This window comes from Chionomys nivalis, chromosome 3 (assembly GCF_950005125.1).
Source record: "Chionomys nivalis chromosome 3, mChiNiv1.1, whole genome shotgun sequence".
Classification (NCBI taxonomy): Eukaryota; Metazoa; Chordata; class Mammalia; order Rodentia; family Cricetidae; genus Chionomys; species Chionomys nivalis.
The window spans coordinates 3,816,369-3,832,757 of record NC_080088.1 but is presented as its reverse complement, the minus strand read 5'-3'; the positions used below and the strand labels follow the sequence as shown (position 1 = coordinate 3,832,757).

The 16,389-nt window shown below is 41.1% G+C and overlaps 1 protein-coding gene across 2 annotated transcripts in view; it reads left to right on the top strand.

The window, feature by feature from the left end:
- Dyrk1a (dual specificity tyrosine phosphorylation regulated kinase 1A) overlaps positions 1–16,389 on the top strand; it is a 121,708-nt gene that overhangs the window by 83,860 nt on the left and 21,459 nt on the right. Inside the window, exons 3-7 of one of the 2 annotated variants that reach the window (XM_057764568.1) lie at positions 2,333–2,529; positions 7,514–7,633; positions 9,557–9,745; positions 11,944–12,091; positions 15,898–16,184. In XM_057764568.1, the coding sequence (XP_057620551.1) occupies positions 2,333–2,529; positions 7,514–7,633; positions 9,557–9,745; positions 11,944–12,091; positions 15,898–16,184 (941 nt within the window). The remainder of the gene's footprint in view (positions 1–2,332; positions 2,530–7,513; positions 7,634–9,556; positions 9,746–11,943; positions 12,092–15,897; positions 16,185–16,389) is intronic. The other variant, XM_057764569.1, reaches the window with a different exon arrangement.

The following is a 16,389-nucleotide window of genomic DNA, read 5'->3' as shown; positions in this document are numbered from 1 at the left end:
GGCTAGAGAACAACTTTCCACCTATTTACTTATTTATCCGTTCATTTATTTATAGATATTTTAATCACTGGCTGACTGGAAAACTTGCTGTGTGAACCAGGCTGATCTTGAGCTCTGCCTCCTGAGGGCCGGACTAGCACAGCTCTTTAAAAATGACAAAAGCAGCTCATTATCCTGTAGGTCTGTTTAAGATAGTGTTGACATCAACTGGCAGTAATTCAGGCTCTATCCTAGTTGTGCATATCCATAACTACCATTTGACCAGCGTCAGAGATGGTTGGAAAGTACAGTCCTCTGGAAAGGATCGTCTGTGGGGTGTGAGGGTAGCAGCATAGTAACACCATAGCATTGATAGCAAGAACAGTGGCTTCTCATTTAGACTTAACCTTAAATGGGTCTAGGAATTGGCAAAACTATGGTCCTGAATGGTCACGTAATTTGTCATTACAACCTTGATCATATTACCATTATTAATTTCTCTTTATTAAGGACCTCTAGTTTACTTATATTCTGTTGCTACACGTTCCTTTTAGCATGTAGATTAAAGCCCTCCTCCGTACGATTTGACAAATAGAATTCTGAATTTTTGCTGTTATAGACATGGCTGCTGTCTTGTTCAGATGTTTTTCCTTAACTGAGTAGTTTCTCCATTGAATTAAATTGACTGAAAAATGGAAAGTTTATAAAATGTTCTGTTTCCACCTAACACGGTTTGCTGTCACTTGACTTGTTTGCACTGTGTTGTCACTAGAAGCTGCACCATGCACTGTGCACAGGCTACTCTAAGAACAGTACCAGAGACAGGTGATGGGAGGGCAGTCTGAGCCCTGGTCTTAGAGAGGGCCCTGTTTGACAGTGCAGAGGTGCGCACAGGCTGAGTAAAGACGCAGCCAGTAGGAACTGGTTTGTGATCACATGGGATGATGTGCTGGTAGGAGTGTTCTGTGGGACAGGAGCCCACAGACTGGGGCTGCTAATGAGGTGAATTGTGAGGGGGACCTCTCTCTTGTGACTCCAGAGTTTGTTCAGGGCGACACTTTTGTGTGGTGGAAAGGAGAAGCAGACCTAAGTTCTGGGACTGGAGCTTATTTGAGTTTGCAGACTTCGTTAGTGTTCAGTTAGAGGTGTTATGGTCTACCGGTTGCCCATTGTCTGCCCACATGGCCTTTACGCCGTCACAGTAAAGTTAGAGTGCTTGACAGTGCTCTAATGGCTGATCTTATTTGGCCATTTGCAAGTTCCTGGAGTTGCTCTGAGCACTTACCCTTCAGGGCACCCTTGTCAGGTAGTCACTGTTACCTCAAAACTACACGCAAGGCTCTTAGAGGTGTGTGGTAAAACTGAGCCTTCACACTTGTAGCCTGGCTTAGTTTCTGCTTCTGTTGTGTCCTTCCCTGGGTAGTGTGGTCTGGTGAGCACTGGGCACTCAGGGTAGAGGAGACGCAGGACTGATTGATCAGGGCTTTAAATCTGCCTTTTCTAGTAACAAACTTGGCTGGAGATAGGAAACCTTTTTTTTTTTCTTTTTAAAGCCTGGCCATCAGTGATCCTTTTCTGCTGTGGATATTATTATAATCATGGTGACCTCTGACTTTCTTCCCTCCTCGAGCTTGCCAGGTCTGTTTTGTCAGGACAGTGTTGGGAAATCTAGGGGTCTCACATCTGCAGATTAATTCAGTTAGGTGTTGAGTAGCTGTTTGCTCAGCTCTTGGGCACCCAGCCGGGGTGCTCATTGTTAGCACTTGGCCTTCAGATTTGTTCTGGGGAACTAGTTAATTGGCAAGACTCTTCTCAAGAATCCACACTGTAGGGTTCTTAAGTATTAAGAATTTCATATGCGAAAATAAGTTTTGGAAGTTGTTACTTTTGGACCAGTGAGGTATCTCAGTGGATAAAGGCACTTGTGGCCAAATCTGATGACCTGAGTCTGATCCCTAAGACTTATCTGGTACAAGGAGAGGAGCTGACTACTGCAGGCTGCCCTCTGTCCTCCATGTGTGCACTGTGACATGGCATGTGTGAACTCCTGCACATAAACTCACAACATTTTTTAAAAGTAAACAAATAAATGTAATATTTTTTAAGTTGTTACTGTTTGCTATAAAAAGTTTAAAAGAGATTTTCTCAAAAGAAATTTATATTAATTTTAATCTGTACTTTATACCATATTTAACTTATAGCTATTAACGTTGAATGACTACGCCTGTTGGTTGTTACAAAGGTTTTTACTAATATTGGATGTCCTAAAGTACTAGTTGACGTGTCTGAGCTACATCAGATGCCACACACATTAGGATAGGGCTCCTTTTAACCATTCCCTTGTCTGTTCCAGGAGGAGAGACTTCAGCATGCAAACCTTCATCTGTTCGGCTTGCACCGTCCTTTTCATTCCATGCTGCTGGCCTTCAGATGGCTGGACAGATGCCCCACTCACATCAGTACAGTGACCGTCGCCAGCCAAACTTCAGTGACCAGCAGGTTCCTGCCTTATCATATTCTGACCAGATTCAGCAACCTCTAACTAACCAGGTAATTTCATTAATTGTCAGAAATGATGTTGAAATTATAGCTTATACCTTTGAAAATGCTAGATCAGTAAAATGGCAAAATGCCTTCAGTTTTCCCTGCTAATGGAAGCCTACCAAGGTAGACAAAGCCTTGGTAGACAAAGCATGACGTGTAGCAGCGTGTTTACGTTTGTGGGTCTCCCACCCCAGCATGTGTTTTCACCTTATCGAAAGATACTCGGAAACACAGCTACAGCTTCTCATTCTGGAAAAGAAGGGAAATTATTTCTCAGGAAGAGATTTAAAACTTTAAAAAAAATAAAATTTATATTTATGGAAAGATAATGGTTAATTTAAGAAAGGCATAGGAAACTGAGAATCATAACAAATTTATGCTGTGATTTTATGTTATAAACAGCTTTTATATACATTTATAAAGTTATAGGCAAAAATCCTTAACACTCAAAGGATGTGGGAATATTAAGCATACTGTTCAAATATTCAGACTACAGTCCCAGCAGTTTCTCATAAATTTGAGGCTATAAAAGAATGCTGAAATCTCCAAACATACTGTATGCATATATGTAGGTATATTTTAAATGTTTGAATTAGCTACGTTAATTACTGTTTGGGGGGAATCTTCTCACAGGCTGTGGTTGTGAGGTAGTTTATTTTCTCACTGTGGTGAGTAAGGAACTTGATTGCTATTAATGGATTTAGGATTTTAGTTGGCCTTTGCTTTATTCAGATTTCTTAGTATAGGAAGTAAGGAATGACAAGTGTTTTTTATACCGGATTAGTTGAAAAGTGCTTTCTTTAATTGAGTAATGTTTGGACTTCATGAGTAGTTGGCTTTGGTTGAGTGTCTACGTTATAGGTGTCTGTTGCCAGTAGCCTCTCCCTATATTAGCAAAGCGTAGAGTATGTGAAACAGCATGGTGGTGGGGCTTAGACTTTGTTTCATTCAGTTGATTCAGAAGTTAGGCCTGGGCTTGAGAATTGAAGCGGTTCATCAGAATATTTAAGTTTCGAAAGCTCTTGATCATGTACCAGAGGGAAGCAGCAAGAATGGAGTAAGTCCAGAGCACATGAGTTCACCTGCAGTATGCACTGAAGACGCGGTGTGCTCAGACTTCTCTGTGTGTGTGTGTGTGAGTTGGGGGACGTCCACCTGCAGTGTGCACTGAAGACGCGGTGTGCTCAGACTTCTCTGTGTGTGTGTGTGAGTTGGGGGACGTCCACCTCAGTGTGCACTGAAGCCGCGGTGTGCTCAGACTTCTCTGTGTGTGTGTGTGTGTGTGAGTTGGGGGACGTCCACCTCAGTGTGCACTGAAGCCGCGGTGTGCTCAGACTTCTCTCTCTGTGTGTGTGTGTGTGAGTTGGGGGACGTCCACCTCAGTGTGCACTGAAGCCGCGGTGTGCTCAGACTTCTGTGTGTGTGTGTGTGGGGGGAGGGGTGGACGTCCGAGTCCAGCTCCACTTGCTTCCTTTAGATACACACTCTGGGATGTAGAACAGCTGCTGTTCATAGGGAGCCGGGGAAAATTCCTTTAAAATAATTGATATCTTGTTGATAATTTAGATAGCCAGAGTATCTATTTTTGTATTCAGCTAATATCTTTAAGTCACTTAAAGATAATTTGCTTAATATTTCTGATTGAAGACATAAAACATTTTTAAAGGTCCATGTGATGTAAACAGACTACTAAGTAGAGGCAGTGTGGTGGGCACACTTCTGATCCCAGCACATGGAGGCAGAGGCTAGCAGATCTTTGCGTTTGAGTTTGGCCTTGTCTACATAGTGAGTTCCAAGACAGCTAGGGCTACACACAAATAAAAGATGTTAAGTGATAGTCAAGTATTTTTTCAAAGTCCACAAGTTTCCGAATCTACGAGTCAGTCTTTAGGAGAAGGTATCTTCCTTAGGACCGATGTGGTGTCACTTGCCAAGGAATATGTGTGATGGGCTCATGGAGTTGGCTCTAGATCTGCTTGGAGGACTTGAGTTAGAAGCACAGGGACACCTCATATCTGAGAGGTTCTTGAATGTAAAACCAGGACCTTTTTCTAGACCTTCTTATGTATTTTCCAACTGTTGTCTTGTTTAAATTTCATAATGTGATTTTCGTTGCTTATCAGTGTCTTCTAAGTGAGACTCACTGCCCAAGCGCTTGGATTGAGAGGAGCTGACTTAGATCCTATTCCTGGTCATTAGTTTTTCTCATGCATATGTTGAGTATAAATATAAAAGTTTCTACTTGAAAAATAGTTTAAAAATGAGAAGCAAATAAACGTGAATGCAGAACGAGTATGGCTCTCACTGGAACCCTGGTCTCTGGGCTCGTCTAACTCTCAAAGCATCTATTGGTGTTTTTGAACTCTAGTGCGCTGGAGGTGGGTTTAAGTATTATTCCTTCATTGATCACTCTGAGAACAGCACACAGGCAGAAAATAGTGTTCTGCTTTCTTATGGATGAAAATGGGACTAAATCTAAAATGAATGGAATAAAAATATTTTTTTAAAAAATATTTATTTATTATGTATACAATATTCTGTCTCTGTGTATGTCTGCAGGCCAGAAGAGGGCACCAGACCTCATTACAGATGGTTGTGAGCCACCATGTGGTTGCTGGGAACTGAACTCAGGACCTTTGGAAGAGCAGGCAATGCTCTTAACCACTGAGCCACCTCTCCAGCCCCTAAAAATATTTTTTAAGTGAAGTGTTGATTTCTAAATCTACCTGCTCAGTCTGTATACTGCTACTTGCATGTATGTTTTCAGGGCTGGCCGTTTGGTATCGGATAAGCAGTTGGTGTTCTCTTCCCTGGGGAGGACTGTCCCTCCTGCTGTCAGCATCCTTAGTTGCCTGTAATGCTCTGTGTAGGGCTGAGGACTTGTGCTCTTTCCTTCACTTGTCAGGCTGTTGGTATTGCCCTTGTTTAGCTGTGCTTGCTCTAGGACCCTGGCCAGCTTGTTGGGGCATACTTGGTGTTCTCCTGTATAAATGGTGACAGAAATAGTACCTTTTCTTAGAAGATACATAACAAAATATGCATGCTTAAAATAATTTTCAGTAAATAGTTGCTGATAGTGTCATTTTACTGTTTGATGTTGAATTGGTTTTGCTATAATACTAACTTTTACATACAGCAGTAGTGGACTGTTTCAGTCATTTTTATCATCGAGGTTGCATTGCATTAGTACAGGAAAGGGCCTCTTTCATGAAACTTACATTAAAAAGGGAAGGAAGAACTGTTAACTAAAACTTTTTCATTACTTTAAATGCTTATAGCATTAACTCACATGAAAGAATTGATATACTAGTATGTCTGTCAGTATAAGTCCGCAAGGAATGGCATTCTTTGAGTTTTGCCTGTTTATATTTTAAGGAATAAAGCATTTAGAAAATTATTTTAAGTCTTGTTAATTACAAAGATACTTCAGATGAATAGTTAGAGTAACTGCTGCTAGGTTACCTTATTGGAACCAAAAGAGATGATCAGTCACTCAATTCAGTGAATTTGCCATTTGGATAGCAGTTTTAGGAATTTGAGCATGCGGGGCCTGGGAAATGGTGTCAGTAATGTACCTACCTTGTAAGCTAAGGCCCTCACCTCATTCCTGGCTTTTTCATAGAAAATGGTGCTATGTGCATGTAGTTCCAGTGTTGGGGAGGCTGAGACACAGGGATCCCTGGGGCTCCCTGCCCAGCCAGTATACTGTAATTGGCGAGTTCCAGGCCAGCTAGAGATGGTGATATCTCTTGGCCTCCACGGTTCTGCAGGCAGGGGAAAGCCTTTGCAGGAAGGTAATGCACAGACTCTGTAATGGGGTGGTACTTGTTTCCAGTTCTGTCCACAGCTAACCGGGACTCCAGACAATTTCATGAGCCTTCCAAGCTGCTGACCTTTGAGAGAGTCTTTTTTGTTATCTTCTGGTCTCTAAGAACTGAGCAGTGACATAAGAATAGTCTAGTGGTCATCACTGTAGGTGCCCAGTGTTATTGTGTTTGAGTCTGTTGACTTCTGGGAGCCCCTTTAGGAACTCCTTCACTGAGGCATGGCACCTGGCGGCAGCATGGTGCTTGCAGAAGGACTCCATGACATTGGTGTGCTTGTCTGGTTTTCTGTCTTGTAGATACTTATCAGAGGGGTAGAATCCAGGGGTGTTAGAGCCGTACTTCTTCAGCAGCCAACACTGGAATATTGGAATCCGCTGGTTTAGAAGCTGTAGGCTAGTTCAGTGGCTAGGTGTGTCTTTATCTGCCTGTTGTAAACCAGTCAGACTTCAGAAATAATTCAGAAACAGAAATGGTCCTAGGACTAATGTAGAGTAGAGAAGGCATGTGAGCAGGATTGCAGTCTCCAGGACTAATGTAGAGTAGAGAAGGCATGGAGCGGGGAGGGGCTGGAGAGATGGCTCAGTGGTAAGAGCATTGCTTGCTCTTCCAAAGGTTCTGAATTCAATTCCCGGCAACCACATGGTGGCTCACAACCATCTGTAATGAGGTCTGGTGCCCTCTTCTGGCCTGCAGACATACACACAGACAATAGTATATACATACATACATACATACATACATACATACATACATACATACAGTATATACATACATACATACATACATACATGCATGCATGCATGCATGCATGCATACATATATTTTAAAGAGTAGGCGTGTGGGCAGGATCGCATGTCTCCAGGATCGTGACTACACCTGGAGTTCACTGTTCAGGGGAATGGAATCCAATCATAGATGTCTGGCGTGGTATCTTCTAATTTTATATATTTGCTTCAGAAGTTGTTTTCCTTAGAATCCAACTAAAAGAAATAACTTTGAGAGTGTATAGTCTAATAGTTTAATAGTGTTTTTGTTGTTTTTGAGAGAGGCTTGACAGGTTATGGTAGAAGAAGGGCCTCTCCTGGGTTACAATGACTAGATTATGGTGAAGGGTATTAACAGCTGCAGTGTAGTTAAACTGCTAGTCTTTCTGTCTATTTAAGGTGATGCCTGACATTGTCATGTTACAGAGGCGGATGCCCCAAACCTTTCGTGATCCAGCAACTGCTCCTCTGAGAAAACTTTCTGTCGACTTGATCAAAACATATAAGCATATTAATGAGGTAAGAGTATTGATTTACTGTGTCATTTATATTTTCAATAGAACAGGGGACAAGTATTTTGTTTCCTCTTTAGACATCTAAATGTATTTTATTTCTAATAATTGTAATATGAGTATTATGAATTTTAATAAGTTAATGATTTATAGATAGCATAATTACAACTATATAAAATGTATTAACAAGAACTGCAGATGAGAACACTGTTGATGACTTCCTCTTTCCAAAGTATATTTCATATGCTGAATTATTTCTATAGCTTTTTCTCAGAGCAAGAGAGGGGAACAAACAACTAGAAAAAGCATGGAGTAGACTTTTGCTTAAATTTTCATATATATATATATGCATATATATATGAAAAATACATGCATATATATGTAATATTTTTGTTATATGTACTTATTTCTGCTTTGGTCCTGATGCCAGGACTTTATATGAGATGTATTGAACATTAAAAGGACCTGCTTTATTTGAACTAATTATATTTTTGTCATGTCTTTTGCATTCCCCCTAAATTTATTTGTTTGCTTGCTTGTCTATTTATTTGTTTGCTTACTTGTTTGTTTGCTTATTTATGAGGCAGGATCTCACTCCGTAGCCTAGGCTGGTCTTGAATTCGAAACAGTCCTCCTGCCCCAACCTGCTGAGTGTTGGGATTACAGAGCTATGTGTGTTCTTTTATCTGTCTTTCCATGGTAAGATATTCAAAAACTTTCATTGAAAAACAGGATTTTTTTTTTAAAAGCACATTGAATTATTTTTCTTGTAACCTGGCTTGTTGCCACTAAAAATTATTTTCTGGTGTTTGGACCTTTTCTCCTTGATTGCCATTTGCTTCTGGCCTCAACTCTAGTTTTAGAACTGATAAGAGAATTTTAGAGCCGTGAGGAAGAGGCCGTGCTTCCCCACTGGAGCCTTTCCCACTGAAGGCTTATCTTCTGCTGTCTCTGGAGCCACTTTGCTAAAGGGGTTCTTAGGTCTGTAGAAATGTGACAGCAGTTCAGTGCATCTAGTGCTTTGCAGAGTGCCAAGAGAAAAGTAGAAAGCCTCGGTGGCATTCCTGAGGGGGATTCTGTACACATTTTGTCTATTACACCTTGATTATCTGGAAATATCTGAGACATTATTTCTCACAGTGTATCAATGTCAGTTTGTTAACGTGATGAATTGTTAGCAATCCCCGGTTAAACTGTTGTTAATAGCATCTTTGTTGAAGCTTGTTTATCAGATGTCTTGTCACAGTGCATCAAGGTACCAATTTCTTGGGATATTATTGTTGTCATCCCAGGAGCTTTAAGAACTAAAGTGTAAGAAACTCAGGTTCAAGAAAATAATTCAGTTCGTGATTGACCACAAAGGCTTAAGGGATTGGCAGGGAGGTGGTGGATAGAATGAATGTGTGACTTTCATCGGTCATTAGATTATTCTGGACATTGACACTGGATGGCTTTAGTAAAACATCAATTCATTGATATTTAAACTTTCATTTTAAAAATCTTTTGCTGTAAGATTAAATACCAAATTGGCATTAACTGGAGAAGAAGGCATGAAAGACATTGAAAGTCAGAGGGAAAAAAACTTCTTTCGTTTGGAGTTCATTGTATTTCTAAAATCTGTGTGATCTTACTGTATATAAATTATACCATACATTAACAAAAGCGTACTTGAGGGATTTTGATTCTCTGTTAATGGGATATATTAGACCAATCTCTTAATACCTCTTATTTATAAAAGGTATCTGCAGTACAGCATTGGATTTCACTGTGGACATTTCTCTCGCTTTCAACTGCAGAAAATCTTTGTTTTGCATTTTTTATTAAAAAAAGTTGTTTATCAATTTTATACTAATTTGTTGGGAACATACTTTTCAAACATATCCTCAACAGTGACCTAAGTTACAGTTAACCCTGTGTGTATTTATTTCAGGTTTACTATGCAAAAAAGAAACGAAGACACCAACAAGGTCAGGGAGACGATTCCAGTCATAAGAAGGAGCGCAAGGTTTACAATGATGGTTACGATGATGATAACTATGATTATATCGTAAAGAACGGAGAAAAGTGGATGGATCGCTATGAAATTGACTCCTTGATAGGCAAAGGTTCATTTGGACAGGTAATTTAATAGAGAAAGCTTAATTTCATTAGTTAAAATTGAATCATGACAGTATATTCTTAGTAACACACTTTTGATAGTAATAAATTGATGTGAAAAGTATGTACTTAAAATATTTAGATGATCATAATTCTCCAGCCCTAAAAATCCCTTTTATTTTTATAAATGTTTCTTTTGTTGCTGTTTACTTTTAGCTGGTGGCTAAAGTGATAAATTTAAACTGTTGATAGTCAGAGTCACCTCTTCTGTCCCTGCGCTCAGTCTAGCAGGTCTTCCTTGTAAAGTTTGTGCCTCTGTCTGCGCAGAGCCCCCCGCGGCAGCATAGCACACACTCTCCTCTCTCTGGGCTGGGGCTTAATGCATATCCTGGCCGGTCTAACCACACCAAGCTTGGATGTAGGCATATGGGCTTCAGAATTCCTTTTTCTTTCCATACTCCAGCAGTTAGTGCGCTAAGGACTCTATTTGGGGTAACGAATAAGCGGACCTGGCCCTGTTTATTGTTGCCCTTCTCTGCACCTAGGATTCTCCTGTCCTCGTCACATTGTACTCATCCAGGATTGCTCACTCCCTCCTCACTGTTTTTGTCTTTGGAAACGGTCTGCATAGGTAGCAGGCTGTTTCCTGTTTGAGTGTCCTAAGTGCTGGGGTCACAGCCTCTTATTGAACATATGCCTCTTATTGAACTTATCTCTCTGGCTACTCCCACCCGGCCCTTCTCCCACCTCACTGAGTCACTAAGCTCTTTTGGTTAGAGATGTGATTTATTGTTCATGCCATTCATCTCGCTAGATAATTCCATGCAATTCAAGCCTACTTTTTACTGAGTACAATAAAATGGGGATCAAAATGGCTTTTTGTGAAATTTGTTTTTGCTTTGTTGATTAAAAACAAGCAAGCAAATTGTAGAACTGGGTGTGGTGGCACATGTCTACAATCCTAGAACGGGGGGGTAGGGCAGAGGTATCAGGAGTTTAAGTTGATGTTCTGTGACAGTGAGTTTGCAGCCAGCTTGGGGTATATAAGACCATGTCTTAAAAAGAAGCACATACTGACGTTACTTCTCTGAGCCTTGAGAGAAAGCAGAATATATTCTTTTAACTAGTGAAGTAACATTCGTGTGTCAAATTGTGCTAAGGACAGAAGTATATTGTCCACCTTAGCAGCCATAGATCGAATAGAAGAATGCACTCACATGCTGTGGCCTCCAGCTATGTATGTGGACACTGGGATCTCTGCTTCCTGTGTGACTTGAAGCAGATCTGTCACAAAAGTCCTCCTGAGACAAGGCTTCCTGACCCAGTGATGGTCAGTCTTCTCTCTGGCATCTTTTGAGATTTTTCCAACTCCAGACCTTTTGAATATGGTCAAATATATCCAAAGCCATTGCCTCTCAGACTGTATATCATATTACAAATGTGTGATGCATTAATCAGGTCCAGGACATCTTCTCATTATGACATTCCCATCATCATACTTTACTGGTGTCTTAAACTAATTCTTCTAATGTATGAGAAACTAATTTAGAACTAGAAAGTTGGTTTCTGAGAAGTATTAGAACCTTTTATGTATTCTTAGGATTATATAGATGTTTTTCTACATAAAAGAATAGTTGGACTGGAAGTGGTGGTACATGCCCTTAAACCCAGAACTGGAGAGATAGACAGGGAGATCTGTGAGTTTGACACCAGCTTAGTCTACATAGGGAGCTCTAGGCTAGCCACGGTTTTACAGTGAGACCCTATCTCAACAACAGCAAACAGCAACAACAAAAACACAGTAGTGTTGAGTAAGTTGTCTTATTTTTAAAAAATTATATATATATATATATACATACATACACACATACATATGCACACACTCATATACAGTACATGTATACATTTGTTGTAAGAAAGAGTAAAGATTAAAGTCAGTATTCGTCAGGAATCGGGTTGTTTCTGAAGGAGGAAGCAGCTCTAGTTTTGTCGCAGTTGTCTGGTCTGTCACTGTCTGACACTGTCAGGGGATACAAGAGGAGACTCAGTTCTGAAGGAGGATTTCACTTGCCGAGTAGAAGCACCTGTTACTTAGAATTAGAAACATTAGAGGAATGTACAATTAAAGAAGAGTTAAGTAGATACACAGTATGGAGAAACAAATGTAAACTTGTAACATTGTTACTAATGAAACTGAGGATTACTTTTCTATTTTTGTAGGTTGTAAAAGCCTATGATCGAGTGGAACAAGAATGGGTTGCCATTAAGATCATAAAGAACAAGAAAGCGTTTCTGAATCAAGCCCAGATTGAAGTGCGGCTGCTTGAGCTCATGAACAAACATGACACTGAAATGAAATACTACATAGGTAAAGGCTGCTTTCATACCTGACGCCCTGCTCTATCTGAAAGCCAGTGCGGAAGCTGCGGACAGCCGGCAGGGTTATTGTCTGTTGCCTAAGTCAGCTCACAGGTGCCATGTGTTTGCCTTACTGTGTCTTTGTCCAGGGAGTCATCGTCAGGTGACTCCTAGCGCTGTGTGTATGAGTGTGTGAGAGAATGAACTGGGATCTCAGCCCCCTCCCACCCTAGGTGGACTTGGTCCGTGAAGTGGCATTGAGTGTTGTGGGCTCCCTGTAGTGTAAGGAGCATACCACGGCATACTCACCCTGTCTCCTGCTGCTTCTCCTCTGGCCACCCCACAGGAAGACGACTTCAGCCTTAACTTACGGAAATTCCTTCCAGTAGTGAGTGTGCAAGGTGTTGGTGCTGTGGCCAGGATCTGACCTGTCTCTGCAGAAGCCCAGAGCCAGTGTGTTTCATTGTCACACCGTCTTCCTGAGGGAAACAGAAGCAGTAAAGCCAAAGACATTCTAATTACAGCTTTCATCCTTTGAAAAGATGTGTGTGTGTGCATACATGCATGTGTGCAGGTACATACGTGCATGTGTGCAGGTACCTGCAGAAGCCAGAGGCATCTGATCCCTTGAGCTAGAGTTAGTTTTGACGCTGTCTGATGTGGATGCTTGGTCTCTGGGGTCTCCTGGAGCTTACCCACCCCTACCCACTGAGCCATTTCTACAGCCTACCACTTTCATATTGTTTTAAAAATATCAGTGCTGATAAAGCACCATCATTTTGTTCACTCGCAAGAAAAACATGCCACCAGATTCACAGCTCTGGGAGATTGATCTCTTCTTTAGCCACACGTGTGACCACAGACTTTCACACATCCACATTAATAGAAATCAGCGTTTCTTCCACTCTGACAGAATCGGTGGATGGGAGCGCCTCTGGACTATAACCTATGGTGGGTTATGCTTCTAGACAGTCTCAAGGAAAGGATTGTGTGTGAGCAGCAGAGTTAGCTGTGGGCTCAGATAAGAAAGGAAAGGATGAAGAGATTCCAAAAAAGGCTTCAAAGTTGGAGACAGAGTGCTGCTCCCAGAATACAGAGGCACCAAAGTAGTTCTCCATGACAAGGGTTATTTCTTTCTCAGTGATGGTAACGATGTTGGAGCTGTGAGCTGAATCACAGTTGGAATGGTGTCCCATGCAGCTGCCCATCCCACTGAAGTTCTGAACTATTGGATCACGTAAAATAATCCCAGCAGCTCCCTTTATAAGAAACTGTGGATACCTAGACTAATGACTTCCATTCCCCCAGAAGTTAGCCTCACTGTACTGTTAGAACTATTTCCAAGTAAAACAATATACCTACACCACACATTGTTTCTACGGCAAATGTTGAAGGGCCCAATTTACCTCAGATTCTTGGCCATTTTAGCGTTTAGCTGCTGTGTAAGTTACTGGACACTCCTGGTGTTTGGCCGCAGACGTCCGCACAGGAGAAGCAGCAGCATTCACATTATAAGCAGCACTCCACTGAAGACGCAGTGTCACAGACAGCTGGGTTTCAGACGGGCATCACTCAGACAAGACGTGGGAACGCATTGTGAATTAGTCCTACCACAGTTACCATATTGTGAGCTTCAGATGGTCAGACCGTCCCGTCTGAGAGGTCCCTTACCCTGTTACAGAGAAAGGGCTGTGCCACTCACTTTAGTTTCTTCTCTGGAAATTGTTGGGCAGTCATTGATAGTACCGGGTGTGTCTTAGGACCTTTTCACACTACTGGAATACTGTTCACATGAGGTCTGTTTAGTGACCAGTAGCCTGGTTCTGTCCAGAGGACATCAAGGGATGCCTGAATTACAGAGCTCTCAGGACACGCTTAGTCCTCTTTTTTATTCTTGTGCCATGTGTTTTGGGTGTTGAGGTCCCTGTTTAAGAGTATGGAGAACTCTTAGTGACTGAGAACAGAACTGAGGATTCTGTTCTGGATGACAGCAGCAACAGGGGTGTTACTTGACCTGTACCTTCAATTAAAGGCTTAAGATTTCTTTTTGATGCTACCATTGAATTCAAAGACAGTTAATGGATATAATTTATTCTGATGACCTCATGTTTGAATTTTAAAACTACATTTGCCACATAGTATAATTTACTTTAATTGGCACAAGTAGTTGTGCACCCTTTTCTCTGCTGTGTATTTTAATGTATATTTGTCTACACAATGTTCAAGCCAGGATAAGCATTCATTATTGAAAGTATTTGAAATTATTTCCTGTGTTTGAGGCTCGCAGTGCATTCTTCTTTTTTATGGTCACCGTGTGCCACAAAGCGTCAAAGTTTTGTTCTTTCTTACTAAATTGAAATCCATGAATCTTTCCCTGTCCTTCCCTTTTACTCCTCTTCATAGAATATTTTTTCTGGAATATTTAGTAACAGTGGTCTGTTAAAAAGTATTTTCATTTCATATATTGGAGAAAATCTTACGTACTCTCCATTCTTTCAGAATCCCATCAGAAAGATGAACAGACATATCTGTGTTTGAGTTTTCCTGCTAATGTCTCATAGATTCCCAGTGACTGAGTGGTTAACTAGAAGTGGGTAGATCTTTTATTGGCAGATCATTCTGGTTGCATAGCTTCTTGAACAGACTTTCACACTCACATTGGAATTTTGACTTAAGAAATCTTTTGCATTCCTTTTGTGACTACTGCTTAACCTGGAGATTAAAATCCCCACAGGGCCATGTCTGTGAGGTGTCAAGGAGCTGCTTTTAGTTTTAAACATAGAAATTGTGAAGTGACTAAGAACAGATAGGAAACTTTGTAAAGACTATTTTTATTACTTTGCAGTGTCAAGGAGTGCTGTAGACTCCTATTTGTACCACATAGAATACGTCTTGTGTGGGTTATCCCTACTCTAGATCACTTATATCATGAGTGACCTAAAAATAGTTATAGATGTCTACTTCTCAAGGCAGTCAGTCCAGGACTATGCCAAGAAGGCTTAGTATACATTGTGTGTTTTCTCCCACAATGGGTGTTTGACTCCTGTCATATTTTTCTGGCAGTATCTGTAGAGACAGCTATTTTTGAGATACTAAAGAGTTATCTTAACCATTGTTGGCTAAGATGGCAGCAGCTGACTTACAGATGCTTTCTGACCTGGGGCTGCTTGTGCTGAGGCTGCCTCCTTCAGATGCTGTGCTCACTGGTGACACTGAAGCACAGGTTTTTACCAGGGACCCTGTAGAGGCCGGCAGCACTCGCTGCCGCTGTCTGGACTGTCCCCAGTCATAGGCTGCTGGCCATTTCTTTCTGTGGTCGACCTGTGCTTCATAGCTGCCTAAAGTCCTGAGTCTTACACAGACTTTTCTTTTCTCAGCTTACTGAACATAATCAGTCCATCGATCTTGAATTCCCAAGATCTTACTCGGCACAATTTCCAGACATCTGCTTCTGTTTATTTACCTAAAACACAAAAAACAGACTGCTGTTCTTAGGCAGTTTCCAGAAAACTGCTTGCCAGTTACTCGTGAAAATTGCTATTAAACACACATTTATCCATTGACCAAAGCCAGTGGAGAGGGCTGTCGGATGAAACGGACACTGTCACAAACCAGTAGAACTTGCTTCTCTAACTCAGAAGAGTGGTAGATACTCTTAGCAATCAGAAGAACGAGTTCTTAGTGCTGGGGCCTGATCTCCAGACTAACTTGCCTTCCACTCTGCACTGGACGGCAAAGTGTTGGAGAACACAAATAGATGTTAACTCTTACCTCACCATTATGTATAACTTATGTGAAATTTCTTTTCTCTTTCAGTGCATTTGAAACGCCACTTTATGTTTCGAAACCATCTTTGTTTAGTTTTTGAAATGCTGTCCTATAATCTCTATGATTTGTTGAGGAACACCAATTTCCGAGGGGTCTCTTTGAACCTAACACGAAAGTTTGCACAGCAAATGTGCACAGCACTGCTTTTCCTTGCGACTCCAGAACTTAGTATCATTCACTGTGACCTAAAGCCTGAGAACATCCTCCTGTGTAACCCCAAACGGAGTGCAATCAAAATTGTTGATTTTGGCAGTTCCTGTCAGTTGGGGCAGAGGGTAAGTATCACTTTAGGACTTGTGAGTTAACAGTAGAATTAGGTAGAACAGTACAAATAGCTATTTAAAACATTTTTTTAAGCAATGTATTTATAGTTTGGAGGCAATTAGAGGATGGGTCCTTATCTTGAATATGTAGCACATCTGCTGATGTCTCTCTACAGTCCAGATTGCAGTACTTGAAAAATACTGATTTTTTTAAGTT